This window comes from Bison bison, unplaced genomic scaffold (genome assembly GCF_000754665.1).
Source record: "Bison bison bison isolate TAMUID 2011002044 unplaced genomic scaffold, Bison_UMD1.0 scf7180017864068, whole genome shotgun sequence".
In the NCBI taxonomy this organism is placed as follows: Eukaryota; Metazoa; Chordata; class Mammalia; order Artiodactyla; family Bovidae; genus Bison; species Bison bison.
In genome coordinates this window covers 4,236,506-4,251,329 of record NW_011494640.1, presented here as the reverse complement: position 1 = coordinate 4,251,329, position 14,824 = coordinate 4,236,506, and the positions used below count along the sequence as shown (strand labels likewise).

The window sequence follows — 14,824 nt, the reverse complement described above, 5'->3', positions numbered from 1 at the left end:
TGCTGTGAAAGTGCTGCATTCAATATGCCAGCACATTTGGAAAACTCAGCAGTGGCCACAGGACTGGAAAAGGTCAGTTTTCATTCCAGCCCCAAAGAAAGGCAATGCCAAAGAATGCTCAAACTACCACACAATTGCACTCATCTCACACGCTAGTAAAGTAATGCTCAAAATTCTCCAAGCCAGGCTTCAGCAATATATGAACCGTGAACTTCCACATATTCAAGCTGGTTTTAGAAAAGGCAGAGGAACCAGAGATCAAATTGCCAACATCCGCTGGATCATCAAAAAAGCAAGAGAGTTCCAGAAAAACATCTATTTCTACTTTATTGACTATGGCAAAGCCTTTGACTGTGTGGATCACAACGCTGCTGCTACTGCTGCTAAGTCGCTTCAGTCGTGTCCGACTCTGTGCGACCCCATAGACTGCAGCCTACCAGGCTTTTCCGTCCATGGGATTCTCCAGGCAAGAACACTGGAGTGGGTTGCCATTTCCTTCTCCAATGCATGAAAGTGGAAAGTGAAAGTGAAGTCTCTCAGTCGTGTCTGACTCTTAGCGACCCCATGGACTGCAGCCTACCAGGCTCCTCCATCCATGGGATTTTCCGGGCAACAGTACTGGAGTGGGGTGCCATTGCCTTCTCCGTGGATCACAATAAACCGTGGAAAATTCTGAAAGAGATGGGAATACCAGACCACCTGACCTGCCTCTTGAGAAACCTATATGCAGGTCAGGAAGCAACAGTTAGAACTGGACATGGAACAACAGACTGGTTCCAAACAGGAAAAGGAGTACGTCAAGGCTGTATATTGTCACCCTGCTTATTTAACTTCTATGCAGAGTACATCATGGGAAACGCTGGGCTGGAAGAAGTACAAGCTGGAATCAAGATTGCCAGGAGAAATATCAATAACCTCAGATATGCAGATGACACCACCCTTATGGCAGAAAGTGAAGAAGAACTAAAGAGCCTCTTGATGAAAGTGAAAGAGGAGAGTGAAAAAGTTGGCTTAAAGCTCAGCATTCAGAAAATGAAAATCATGGCATCTGGTCCCATCACTTTATGGCAAATAGATGGGGAAACAGTGGCTGACTTAATTTTTCTGGGCTCCTGCAGATGGTAATTGCAGCCATGAAATTAAAAGATGCTTACTCCTTGGAAGGAAAGTTATGACCAACCTAGACAGCATATTAAAAAGCAGAGACATTACGTTGTCAAGAAAGGTCCATCTAGTCAAGGCTATGGTTTTCCCAGTGGTCATGTTTGGATGTGAGAGTTGGACTATAAAGAAAGCTGAGCTCCGAAGAATTGATAACTTTTGAACTGTGGTGTTGAAGAAGACTCTTGAGAGTCCCTCGGACTGCAAGGAGGTCCAACCAGTCCATCCTAAAGGAGATCAGTCCTGAATATTCATTGGAAGGACTGATGTTGAAACTGAAACTCCAGTACTTTGGCCACCTGATGCGAAGAGCTGACTCACTGGAAAAGACCCTGATGCTGGGAGGGATTCGGGGCAGGAGGAGAAGGGAATGAGAGAGGATGAGATGGCTGGATGGCATCACTGAATCAATGGACGTGACTTTGAGTGAACTCCGGAGTTGGTGATGGACAGGGAGGCCTGGTGTGCTGCAATTCATGGGGTCGCAAAGAGTCGGACACGACTGAGCGACTGAACTGAACTGAACTGAAGTGACCACTTCTAGTGATGGTAACACTGTTTAGACAGTTTGGGCAGTGTCAGCTTCATGCATCCATCATAACCATGGAGCTTCTACCAGATGGTTCTAGGCAGTTCTCTTATAAAGCAAATGACTGAAAACAATCTTTTGGGTTGGCCAAAATGTTCCTTAGGTTTTTCCTTAAAATCCTATGGAAAAACCCCAAGGAACTTTTTGGCCAACCCAATATTATTCATTGATGAGGGAGAGTATATGTCCGGAAAATGACAGAGATCAAATTGCAAAATGTTAATAGTGATTAATTTAGGTGTGGGGAATAGAAGTAATTATTTGTGTAATTCATTTTTTCCCCAAATTTAATAAAATGGGAACAAAAATAATCCTGCCTGTGCCTGAAGGCCAGACAGACAAGGAAACAGACTGGAGGGAATGTTTCAAGTCCAAATTCCAGGAAGAGCAGCCAGGGAGAGTCCAGAGAATGAGAGCAAAGAACCTGGACTGCAGTCAGCTTTGCTATTGTTTTTGCCTGTCCAGTGTCCATTCCTCCCCCTGTTTAATTTAGGGTCCCCCCCTCCTCCTCCTATGAATTCTGTTCTGGTGGAACTGTCACTATAGATGCTCCACCGTTTCCTGGTCACAGTTCAGGGGCCAGTCAGCCCCCTTCTCCCACGACTTTTGAGAGTTGAGCAGCTTCGCCTCCTCCTGGAAGCCCTCCCTCCACTGGGGCAGGTGCCTGTCTTCTATGCCCCCAGAGTTCCAGCTGTCAGAACCCTTGTATTCCAGTGCCTGTATGCCCACCCCCCGTCCTCAGCTTTAGGCAGTGCCTGGCACATGGTACTCAGTACTTAGCTGAATGAATGAGGCCCACGTTGCTTAGAGCTGATGAAGGTACTTGAATGTTAGATTAAAAGATCCCAGGTAGGGACTTCCCTGACTCGGAGCTTCCAGTGCAGGGGATGCAAGTTTGATTCCTGGTTGGGGAACTGATCCCACATGCTACAAGGCATGGCCATAAAAACCAAAAATATAAAAAAAATGAAGATCCCAGGTGCTCTTGTAGATGTTCCAGAAAATTTGGCAGCAGCTTCCTGGCCTCCAGTCTAGTCCTAGCTTGTAACCACCTCTCCGGAGTCAGGGAACTCTTAGCCAGCCAGGTACAGCCTTCCCTGAATCCCCACTGTCCCCCAGTTGGGCTGTGGCCTCTCTTCCTGAGCAGCCCCCCAACTATCCCCCTCTGCCTGTGCAGAAGCTTGAAAGAAGGTGAAGCTGAGCTGTTGCACTTAAAGAGGCCACACAAGGGGACATGGAGTAACCACCATCCTCAAACTAAACCTCGTAGACTTACAGGCCTGGACACCGGAAGGATACAGCAGTCAGTGCTGGCCTCTGAGTCTCATATGTGTGCAGGCAGGTTGCACACCGTTTCTTTGAAATGTATCTTCCAATCCAGACTGACTTTGGCCTAATGCCAGATTGACTTTTTAAAATTAATTAATTAGACTGCACTGGGTCTTAGTTGAGGTACACGGAATCTTCGATTGTGGCATGCAGGATCTTTAGTTGTGGCATGTGGAACCTTATTTCCTGACCAGGGATTGAACCCAGGCCCCTGCCTGGGGAGCAAAGAGTCTTAGCCACTGGATCACCAACCACGGAAGTCCCGTCTGACTTTTGAGTCAGGATTCAAACCCAGGCAGCCTGACCAGAGTCCTTGCTCACCACCTAAACCCTATTGCTTTGTCAGAAGAAGCATACTACAGTGCTTAGAAAATGTAAATGTGTTTCTAGGATCAAATTCCTTAAGCCTGTCCTCATCGTTCTTGCCTCTTAAAAAAAAGTGTTTTAAAAATAGAGTGAGAAGGAGAATGATTAAGTATTACAGACTGCAGTTTGGGGTTTTAGAACAATTAACGATGATATCTGCTGATCTTAAGAATATGTAAAGACAACCACTAGTAGAACAAACAGAGTCTGTACCCTTCACAGCAGGGGTGGATGGATCTGCTAAGGTTCTTGGTTTACAAACAATGGCAAACAACTCTGACCAACTTAAGCAGAAAAGGAATTTATTGAAAGGCTCTTGGGAGCTCATAACAACAGCTCTTGGAAAACCTGGCAGAGCAAATGGGCAGAAGCCAAGACAGGCTGGGCAACTGGAGCCCCAGGGGCAGCCTGGATGGGATGCTGCTGTTAGCACTGCTGCCCTGGGTCGTGGGTCTTAGCATCACTTGCTGCCAACGTGGGACCCTCCGGCTGTCTGAGTGTAAGTCATGGGTCACAGTGATGTCAGTGATGCCGTGTCCAGAACACTTTCAGTTTCTGTATTCATAGTAGGAGCCTGGGCTTGGTCTCCCACCAAGTCACACACTGAGGGATTCCCCTCAAATTAGTTGATAATGCAAATACTAGGGAGCCCTCCAAGAAGGCAGCTCCTCTCTACAGGGAAGACTTGGGACAAAGAATGCCTGGTGGATCTGTTAGAAGACAAGAATGAGGAAGACGGAGACACTGAGAAGTGTATGAAATGAGATGGGCTTCCGGACAGCAGGACTCATTTGGAAATGCCATCTGTCTACAGAACAGTGGATGCGAAGTGCTGCATACTTTATATTTCCTGAGCAGATACTTTAACAAAAGGAAGGGTGGGCAAATGCAGCTTTGTTGATGACACCCATCTTGGTGAGTTCCCAAAGAAAATAAAACTTTTTTTCTGAGAAGGAAACGGTGATTGCCTTGGCCTTCAGAAATACTTTCAGAGAGGGTTGTGTATGATGAACTGTGGGATCTAGGACCCTCGGAAAGGAAGTGAAGAGCAGAGGCAACTGATGGACTGGGAGAAAGAAGAGCAGCTGAGAACTGGGAAGGTTAGACACGTTTAAAGAATAACTATGACTTATAGAGCAAAAGAGCTGGAAGGAGGCAATCATGGTCAAGAGCTCCCACTTCCAGAAATGGAAACGCTCCTGGAGGTCCTAGGAGTGAGGAGGTGACCACAGGACCAAAAGGCTGGGGTGGAGAAGAGTGTCCAAAGCTGTAGGAAAGACCAGGAGGAGACGCCAGGGTCGCAGAGGGCTGTCCACGTGGGTTTCAGCATCACCCAGGATCACGGCAGGAAAGGAGGAGACAGGAAGCAGAGAGGGCCCAGCCTCTTGAACATGGAGGAGGAGGGATGTGTATGACTGTAGCCAGGACATGAGGTGACTTGAGCCCCAGAGGAGCCAGCACTCCTATCCTGGGAGTAGCACTGGGCACTTGGCAATGCTGCCTCACACCCCACCTCCCCTACCACCCTGACCGTGCAGAAGAGCAGAGCAAGCTGCAGAAGATGCTGCATCCAGGAGAGACTGGGATCTTGCTGGCTGGCCTTTCTACCTCCACTCGTTTCTCAAGGGCTGAGCCCGGAACTGCTGTTTCCACTTTCCATGGTAACTCATGACAAATAGAAATGGGACCTACCCATTGATGTGCTATGGAGACACTCAAGAGACATACATCGAATTTACACTAAGAGCCCAGGTCTTTTGATAACTTACCTCCCCTATGTTCCCCCATCTGCCCAGGGCTTCTCTGCCCATAGTTGGCCCTTCACAAATGCTGACCAAAGCCTCAGGAGCACGTCAGCTCTGACTATCACTTAAGAGAGGCTCCAGGGAGTCCAGTTAGTCTGTGGGAACAACGGCAGGCTCCGCCTCCCCCGACGCCACCCCAAGGCCTCCAGGGAGCTCATTTCAGAGACGACATTGGGTCCTCATGGCTCTGCACAGCCTCTTTACACAAGCTCCCTTCTCAAATTTGCCCATCCTGTCTAATATATGGTGGTTACCTCTGGAGAGTAAAGCTACAGGTGACTTTCTTTTTTTCTTTTCCTTTAGGCTTAATTCTTCCTTTAAAAAAAAAAAACTGTAATAAAATACATATACAATTTACCATCTTAACCATTTAAGTGTATAATTCAATATTATTCAAGTATATTCACATTGGTTTGCAACCAATCTCCAGAACTTTCAAACTGAAACCCTGTACCCATTAAACAACTATTTCCCCCTCCCCCCATCCCCAGCAATTACTTTAAATTGCTTTCGTTTTCACTCATTTGTAATTTCCAGTTTTCTAAAATGAGTATTGTTTTTACAATTGAATTTCAAAAACCCCAGAACATTTTGTACAATCTCCTCCACTTTGCAGTCAGGGGGCCGGGGGCCTGAGCTGGGGAGAGTCTGCAGGGAGAGTCCCGTAGCACCCAGGGGCCCTACAGCCCCTCGCCAGGGAGGCCACGGTTCCTTCTGCCGCAGTTCCCCCTCAGGAGGAGAACGGGCCAGGCGCTGTAGCAGGACAAGTTCTGGCCATGAACTGAGTCCTGGCTGAGCACCCAGCTATCCATGGGGACTCAGGATGGAGCTTCATTTCAGGACTTACTCCATTTCTCTTCTTACCTCAGGGCTTTCTTAGTGGCTGGGCAGGAAAGAATTTGCCTGCAGTGCAGGAGATGCAGGAGACACCGGTTCGATCCCTGGGTCAGAAAGATCCCCTGGAGGAGGGCGTGGCAACCCACTCCAGTATTCTTGCCTGGAGAATCCCATGAACAGAAGAGCCTGGTGGGCTACAGTCTGTGGGGTCTCAGAGTCAGAAACGACTGAGCACACATGCACCCTCTTCTCACTTCACTGAGCCCCAGGCAGTACTCACGGGGCACCCTTTGTCCTTGGGTGGCCCATGTCTCTTGTCCCCAGAGATTCTCTGGTCAGTCAGGCCCAACGCTCCGCTCATCTCAGGCCCCCAAGCCAGCATGTGAGGAGGTGAGAATGGAGGCAGGCAGGGGCCTCTGCTCACACATGTGGTTCCTCAGTCGGTGCCAAGTCTCACCTTCTCTAGGACAATCAAAGAACGTTCTTTGGGTGGCTCTGGAGCAGGTGGGGTGGGGAGCTTGTAGGGGTCAGGGCAGGAGTAAGGGTTGAAGGTAATGAGGATGTGAAGGGTAATTTCCGCCTTGTTAATCTGAGGGTATCTGTTACCAGCAGTGACTTCTGCACCCACACACAAAACCAGCTGAAGTGCCAAAGTGCGATGCTCCAGAGTGTCAGGGCCTCTTGTTTTGCAAATAAGGGACCCAGGCAAGTAAGGAGAGGCAATTTGCTTGATGCCGGGCGGGGGTGGGGGACAGCAGGGAGAGTGGGGGCTGCACAGGAGGTGGCAGCACAGCTGAGATTGGAAGCAGGTCCCCTGGATCCCAGGCACACCTGCCACCTAGTGGCTCCACCAGGTGGAAATCCCAGAGCAGAATAAGTCAACTGGGGGCCGGGGAGCGGTTGGGTCAGAGGAAGGTCGCAGGTTCCCAGGTGCACCAAGAGCTAGAGGGGGCAGAGTGGACCAGAACCGGAAGCTCAGCAAGAAATGGAAAGGGAGGGCCGCCCCGGAAACACTTCAGAAACTGGGGGTGGGTGGGGGAACCCCCAGATGGAGTCTTGCCGTGCCCAGTTAACCAGACATGATGTTCCTACCAGGGCAGGGCTGTACCAGGAGGCCTGGGGGCCTGGAGAGCAGACAGCAACCTTATAATCCTTCCAATACATGTGTGGGGGCAGTAGTCAGGTGCTAGTCAGAGTTACTAGGTTGAAGTGGGGTAGGGGGACAGAGGATAGACTGCAGAAGAGGCAGGTGTGGCCCCCCAAAGCTGGGTGTGACCTTCTGGCCCCTTGGGGTGAAGCGGCATGAGGCTCCTCTCAGGAGGGGTGCGTCCCTTGCTGGCCCCCTGGGCTACTGTTCTCGGCCAGAGGCTGGGGCTGGCTGCCCGGGGAGCCCGTGTCACCCAGGATGCTGCCCACGGTCACCCTGCTGAGGCTGTAGGAGCTGTGGTGGGCTCTGTGGCCACGGCACTGGGTCCCCAGGCACATGGCCTCCCGGAAGGCGTCCCGGAAGCGGGTGGACATGAGGCTGTAGAGCACGGGGTTGGCGGCCGAGCTGAGGTAGAAGAAGACTCCGGAGATGACGTGCACGTACTGGAAGGCCAGGAGCAGGCCCTCGGTCCAGCGGGACACGAAGCTCCACATGAGGCGGTCGATGTGGAATGGGGCCCAGCAGATCCCGAACACCACGACCAGTACAACTGCGGGCAGAGAGGGCGCCTGTTCTCACCTCCATGCCTCTCCCACAGGCCACCCATGCCCACAGTCCAGCTGGAAGCTTCTGGAAGTCTGTCTGCCCTGGCCGTGTGCCTTTAGGAGAGGCTACTCTCATGCCACTGCCGCTGACTGACCAGTGGGCTGTGCCCTGGACCAGCCGTGGACACCCGAGCCAAGCCTGGCCTGGTCCGGTTCTCTCGCCGTGGAACTGGAACTGAGTGTGTGACACAGTGTGGCTAAGGACCCCTCTGGTGACACTCGGGGGCCATGCCTGCTGATGCATAAGCAGGGAGAAGCAGGAGAATGGGGCCTGTGGTCAGAGGACAGTAGACGGGGAGGTCATGGAGGGAAAGGGAGATGAACACCGGCCCCCATACACACACACACACACACGCTGTATACCAGCACACATACACACACACACACACACACGATGAACACCAGCCCCCCACACACACACAACGAACACTGGCCCCCATACATACACACAGACACACACACATGATGAACACTGGCCCCCATACACACACACACGATGAACACTGGCCCACACACACACACACACGACGAACACTGGCCCCCATACATCACACACACACACACACACACACACGACGAACACTGGCCCCCATACATACACACACACACACACTGAACATCGGCCCCCATACCCCATACACACACACACACACACACACACACACACACACACACTCTCTCTCTCTCACTGGAGGGGAAGGGAGATGAACACCGGCCCACACACACAGACACACACACACACACACACCCACTTGCCTGCCTTGGCCCTAGAAGCCTTCAAAGCCCCAGCCCCCAGCTCTCCTGGGCTCAGCTCAGTATCCTTCCTTCACGAACTCCCCTTTCTTTGAAAGGTCCCATCCCACCCCCAGAAAAAAGGCAGGACTGGCAGCCAAGCCTTCACTCTTTCTCCAGAGCGTCCCTCCAGCCCTGCTCTTAACCCTGCCCTTCCTTGGGTCTCTGCCATCAGATCTGCCTTGATTTCTGTCCCTTGTTCCCCGTGTTTGCTTCTCCAGCTCACGATCCTTCCCCCGCAGTGTCTCCCCCTCTTACGGCCCTCTGTGGCCTTCCTCATAATCTGGGATTTCAGTCAGAACATGGCTTACAACATCCCCAGCACATGGCCTGGTGCGTAGTAGGTCCTCAGAAAGTGAAGACAGGAGAGAGAAGAAAACCAGAGCCCCAAGCCAGCAAGCAAGGTGGCCTTAAGGAAACACCCAACTTTCCCAGGGTAAGAGCCACCCCAGAGGCAGAGACTCGGCCCTAGTGGGCAGGGAAGTAGGAGGCAGCAGGGGCAGGTGGTCTCTAGTGCAGGGGTGAGCACACAGCTCCAGGTCGGGTCCACATTAGGAGGCGGCACAAGTGACTGTGGGATCTGGGACATTGTTCTTGGGGGTGAGAGGAATGAGTCCCTCTGTGGAAGCAGGGCAGTCCCCAGTTCGCTGGATAAAATCCCTTCGCTTTGACCAAGGTCTCACCAGCCCCATCCTGTCCTGGCCTACCCCACCTACCTGATTCAGACCCTGTGGAATAGGGCAGGGTGGGGAGAGAATCAACGACTGGGTTAGCATCAGTTTGCCTGTTTTCCCCAGGACCACTGTATATGAGAAAGTGTTAGGCCTAGGGCCATCAGATTATTACACAACTGTTAGATCAATTGACACCCACAACTTAGGGGGATGGTATTAACTATTTGTTTAGGAGTCCTGTGTTATAGGAGTGTGTAGAAGCTGTCAGGTCTTGGAAGAGGGCATGGCAACCCACTCCAGTACTCTTGCCTGGAGAATCCCATGAACAGAGGAGCCTGACAGGCGACAGTCCATAGGGTCACACAGAGTTGGACACGACTGAAGCGACTTAGCATGCATAGGGCCACAGTAAGATCTAGAGTCTCAAGCCAGCTGAGTGTGCCCTAGCCAGCCCCAGCCCCCACTGTCCTGATCACATAGACCCTCACAAACATGCCTCTAATGAACTCTTTTTTCTCTCACTATTTTTTTTTTTTTTGGCTGTACTGTGTGGCATGCAGGATCTTAGTTCCCAGACCAGGGGTCAAACTTGCGCTCCCAGCATTGGGAGTGCAGAGTCCTAACCACTGGACCACAGGGAAGTCCCACAACCTCTTTTAGATCATGGTCACTTGTGTGGTCCCCAATGAGCCACAGACATGGCATGCAGGAAATTCATCACCTTGCCTTTCCAGCACCCCCATCCCCTTCTTTTGGGAATTTTGCTCCCCCTGATCCCACCATGTGGATCTATGAGGGCTGCTCACCTCAGCATCCTGCCACTCTGGCCCTGTGGCAAGCCATGACCTAAGCCCACCAATGAGAATCCTTCCCTGGGATTTTCAACTGCCACTAAGGGAAGAGGACAGTTAGTACCGCAGGAAAGGAGAACTCTGTGTCTGAGGTCATGCCCCCAGGCTGCTCAGGGAAGGACAGAACCAAGACATATTTGGGAGCAAAGATAAGAGACCTGGGGGTCCAGAGCCCATGAACAGCTCTGTCATCCTGGAGCCCAGCTTCTGCCCTGTCTGCCTTTGGTCCCATGAGCCAGCTTCATGGTGATATCTGTGCATTTGCACCAAGCCCTGACCTTAAAACAGTCAAGACAGCAGCTCTACTGTTGCTGTCTTAAGGTTCTTAATCATTTTTTTAACAGGGAACCCTGAATTTTCATTTTGCATTGGGCTCCACAGATTATGCAGCCGATTCTGCTATGAACCATTCACATTTATCCTTCGTGTCAATTTCTCACAAGTTAATCTAAAAGAGTATGCACACATAAGCATGCACACACGGGGATGGGGGTGGCGTTACTCCCCCTCACGCTAATCCCCCATCGTAAACCCAAACATTCAACCCCTTCCCCCAGGTCCCAGAAACCCCCAGCTCCATGCCTAGCGCCTGGCTCAGTCCCCCTTCCCAGCAGCAACACTTACACAGCATCTTGGTCACCTGTGTCCGACCCCGATCCTGCAGCCCCCGCAGCCTGCAGCTGTCGCTTGTCCTGGCCCTGCCCTTGGCCTCCTGCCTGGGGATCAGCTGTCTCTCACGCCGCAGTCGCAGGCCGATGAGCAGGTAGAGCACGCTGATGGTGGCCATGGGCAGGCAGAAGAAGAGCACCGCGGTGGCTTGCACCACCAGGTTGTAGATGGCTTTCGGGCGCACCAGGGTGCACACAGTGGAGCTGGGCACCAGGCCCCGGCAGGGCACATCTAGCTGCCGGATGCCATGCAGGCTGGTGTTGGGCAGAGAGCAGAGCACGGCTAGGCCCCAGATGGCTGCGAGTACGCGGCGCACGTGGGCGTGCGTCACCACCGACCTGGCCCGCAGCGGGTGCACCACGGCCACGTAGCGCTCGACGCTCAGGGCGGTGACGTTGAGCACCGAGGCCAGGCAGACGGTCTCAAAGAGCAGCGTGCGGAAGTAGCAGCCGCCTGCGCCCAGCAAGAACGGGTAGTTATTCTGCATCTCGTAGAGCTCCAAGGGCAGGCCCACGAGCAGCACCAGTAGGTCTGACACGGCCAGGCTGAAGAGGTAGTAGTTGGTGGGTGTGCGCATGGCCCTGTGGCGCAGGATGACCGTGCAGGTCAGCGCGTTGCCCACCGCGCCCACCGCGAAGATCAGCAGGTAGGTGACACAGATGGGCACGAACAGCTCCGTCTGCTGGGGCCCCAGGTACTTGAGCCTGAGCTCTTCATCGGTCAGGTTCAAGTCCTGGGGGTCAAAGGGCCCCAGAGCCCTGCTGCCATTGCAGGACAACCGGCTCCTTGCACCCAGGGACCTGTCTCCAGGGAGGATGGAGCAGTTGAAACAGAGAGGAACCTGTGAAACGGAAGAGAGAGACACCCAGAAAGTCACTCAGGGAACCTGGCTCTATCCTAATTCCAGCTAAAGGTGCCGTTGACACAAAGAGGGCCATTATTTTTTGTGCCACTGAGAAAGGAAAACTCTGCCATCCATTGTAAGACCCATCACAATTTCATCTTAAAAATGTACATCTTAGGGACTTCCCTGATGATCCAATGGCTGACACTCTGTGCTCCCAATGCAGGGGGCCCAGGTTCGATTCCTGCTCAGGGGACTAGATTCTGTACGCAGCAACAAAAATCCTGAGTGCTGCAACTAAGACCCAATGCAGCCAAATAAATAAAAAATTTTAAAGAATTCTCCCCAAAATATACATCTTAAAAATGATTTTTTAAAAAGTGGGACTTCAATTTGTTAAAGATTTATTTATTTATTTTCTTTTGGCCATGCTGGGTCTTCACTGCTGTGCAATGGGCTTTCTCTTAGTTTCAGGAAGCGGGGGCCACTCTTTGTTGCGGGGCTCAGGCTTCTCATTGCAATGGCTTCTCTTGCTGCCGAGCACAGGCTCTACGTGAGTGGGCTTCAGTAATTGTGTCTGGTAGGCTCAGTAGTTGTGGTGCATGGGCTTAGTTGCTCTGCAGCATGTGGGAACCTCCCAGCCCAGGGGTCAAACCTAGGTCCCTTGCATTGGCAAGCGGATTCTTAACCACTAGACGACCAGGGAAGCCCCGGAACTTCAATTTTTAATTTCACAAGCTACTGAAACCTTTGGTTAGTGATGGAAACTCTCAAGCACGCGCTATGCCATCGGCAGTCCCTTTCAGTCTCTACTCTTCCAAGCCATGGACTTTGGGAGAGACACTCAGTTTGGGCACCTGTAAAATGGGCACAGTGCACAGTATCAGTTGGTCCTGATGAGCAAGGAAAGGTTCTGGAAACACCTGCTTGGATTCAAATCTAGCCTCACCAATTTCGAACTGTGGGACCATTTGCATGGTAACCTCTCTGTGGCTGTTCCCTTATTACAAGGATCCAGAAATTTAATCCATGAAAGGTATTAGCACACTGTCTGCCTGACACACAAAAGGGCCTGATTACATGACCTTGCTGGGAGGACTGGGTCACTGGGCATCAAGCAAGGGAGTGAAAGGGCCCAAAACTATAATGCTGATCCAAAAGTTAGTGCTTACTTCTGTTTTCTATTCCCTAACCGTTTGAAGTCCAAGTATTTGATACCTTTGATGCTGCCAGTTCTGAGGTTCACTCTCCTCCCTCTGGCTCCCCATCTCTTTGCCAGCCCACCAGAGACAGTGGGGCTTCCCACGTGCACTAGTGGTAAAGAACGCTCCTGCCACTGCAGGAGACATAAGAGACTCAGGTTCGATCCCTGGGTTGGGAAGATCCCCTAGAGGAGAAAATGTCAACCCAGTCCAGTATTCTTGCATGGGAAATCCCTTGGACAGAGGAACCTGGCAGGCTACAATCCATATGGTCTCACAGAGTCAGACACGACTGAAGTGACATAGCAGGCAGATAGAGTAGCTAAGGAACCCTGGCTGTGAAGCTAAACAGACTGACTGGGGATCAAGTGCCAGGTCCGCCATCCTCTTCTGTGACAGGCCCTCACTGTGCCTCAGTCTCCTCATCTGTAAAATGGGTAAGTAGATACAGCCTACCTCCTAGCTAGTTTCTGGGAAGAGTAAATGAGAGAATTAAGTTCTCAGGAACATGCCTGATAAATTTCAGGTGCTCAACTCCAATGCATAGTGACATGATCCTTACTTCTCACCCAGCAAATGAAGGACAGTCGAAGGGACATGGGGCAGGGGCTGAACGGGATTCGTCTGGTCCTGTGGCTTGTTGCGAAGACTGGGAGCTGCCCACCTGAGCCTGTTCCTCAAACCGGCCACCACCACCTCCCCTCCCTTCTGAGCAACCGCCGATTTTCCGGCTTGGTTTCTGGATCCTCTCCCTGGATCCTCGCTCCAGCTCCATTTCATCTCCTCAGATGCGGGTTCGGGGCTTCCCTTGCCCACGTACCTGTGTACCCACCGTTCAACTTTCTTTTTCAGGTCCTTCTCTCCCCTAAATCCCAAGTATTCTTCACCCCGAGTATCTTCTCACCAAAGTCTCCACCCAGAAGCCTCCCCCAGCCTTCCTGCCTCTCTGACACCGAATCCCCGCATTTTGGGATGGAGGGGCATCTTTATCCCCTCAAAAGTTCCTCCCGCCCCTGCCTCTCCCGGCCTCCCTACCCGGGTTGCTGCGAGAGCTAAGCCGGGACCGCAGCGATGAGCTGAGAACGCGCAGGCGCCGACCCGGGTTCGAGAGAGGCTCCTGCGAACCCGGGGAAAGGTCGCCGCACCAGAGCCCCCCATGCCTCCCGGCGCGCAAGGCCGGCGAAAAGACAGATATACCCAAGGAGACTGCGAGTCCTCCGGAGAGCGGGGTGGCGGGGAACGCGTCCCAACTGGCCCTGCGATCCCTACCACTCTGGGGCGACCCTGCGGGCGCGCCCTCCCCGCCGCGCCCACATCCCGCGCACCTACCATGCCGCCTGCGCCCCGCGAGATCCCAGGGGCCGGGAGCCCACGCGCCGAGCGCTGGCCGGGCGTCCTCGCACTGATCGACTGACGGACGCGGCGCCAGAGCGGGCCGACTGGCAGTCTGGAGGCGGCCAGCCCGCTAGCAGCCCGCAGGTCGCCCCGCCCGTCGGGGGCCAGGGGCGCTCTGGCCCAGACAGCCAACAGGGGGCAGTGGCGTCCCCTCAGCCCAGTTTAGCCCCCCTCAACGGCTGAACCCTGACACACTTATCTGGGGGTCCCACCGGACGCCACAGACCGTAGCGATTGTGTTTCCAAGTGTTTGATGGGGGGCGCTTCCAGGAACACCGGAACCCTCACAGCAACGCATTTTATAGATGAGCAAACTGAGCCTCAGAGAGATGCCACTGGAGTGATCAGGGTCTCACATCTCTGTCCCCGTGTTCCAGCATGCTGACTCTTCGCATAACCCTTCTTACAGTGTCCTTCCAGATCCCACCTTCTCCAGCCCTGCCTTTCAAACTTACCCCCAAGGACATCCCACCAGCCCCTCCAAATCAACAAGCCTCAAAGGGTCTCATCCCAGGCTCCTAGGCTTCACATGGGATTCCTCCCCTTCTGTCTATCTCA

The 14,824-nt window shown here is 52.7% G+C and overlaps 1 protein-coding gene across 1 annotated transcript; it reads right to left on the bottom strand.

The window, feature by feature from the left end:
- Positions 1-3,763: 3,763 nt before the first annotated feature.
- On the bottom strand, positions 3,764-14,266 carry NMUR1 (neuromedin U receptor 1). Its single transcript, XM_010836963.1, has 3 exons — positions 14,201-14,266; positions 10,781-11,666; positions 3,764-7,784 (listed from the first exon to the last, which is right to left on the bottom strand). The coding sequence occupies exons 1-3, from the start codon at positions 14,201-14,203 to the stop codon at positions 7,402-7,404; spliced, it is 1,272 nt and encodes a 423-aa protein (XP_010835265.1). The 5' UTR covers positions 14,204-14,266; the 3' UTR covers positions 3,764-7,401.
- Between the last annotated feature and the right edge of the window lie 558 nt (positions 14,267-14,824).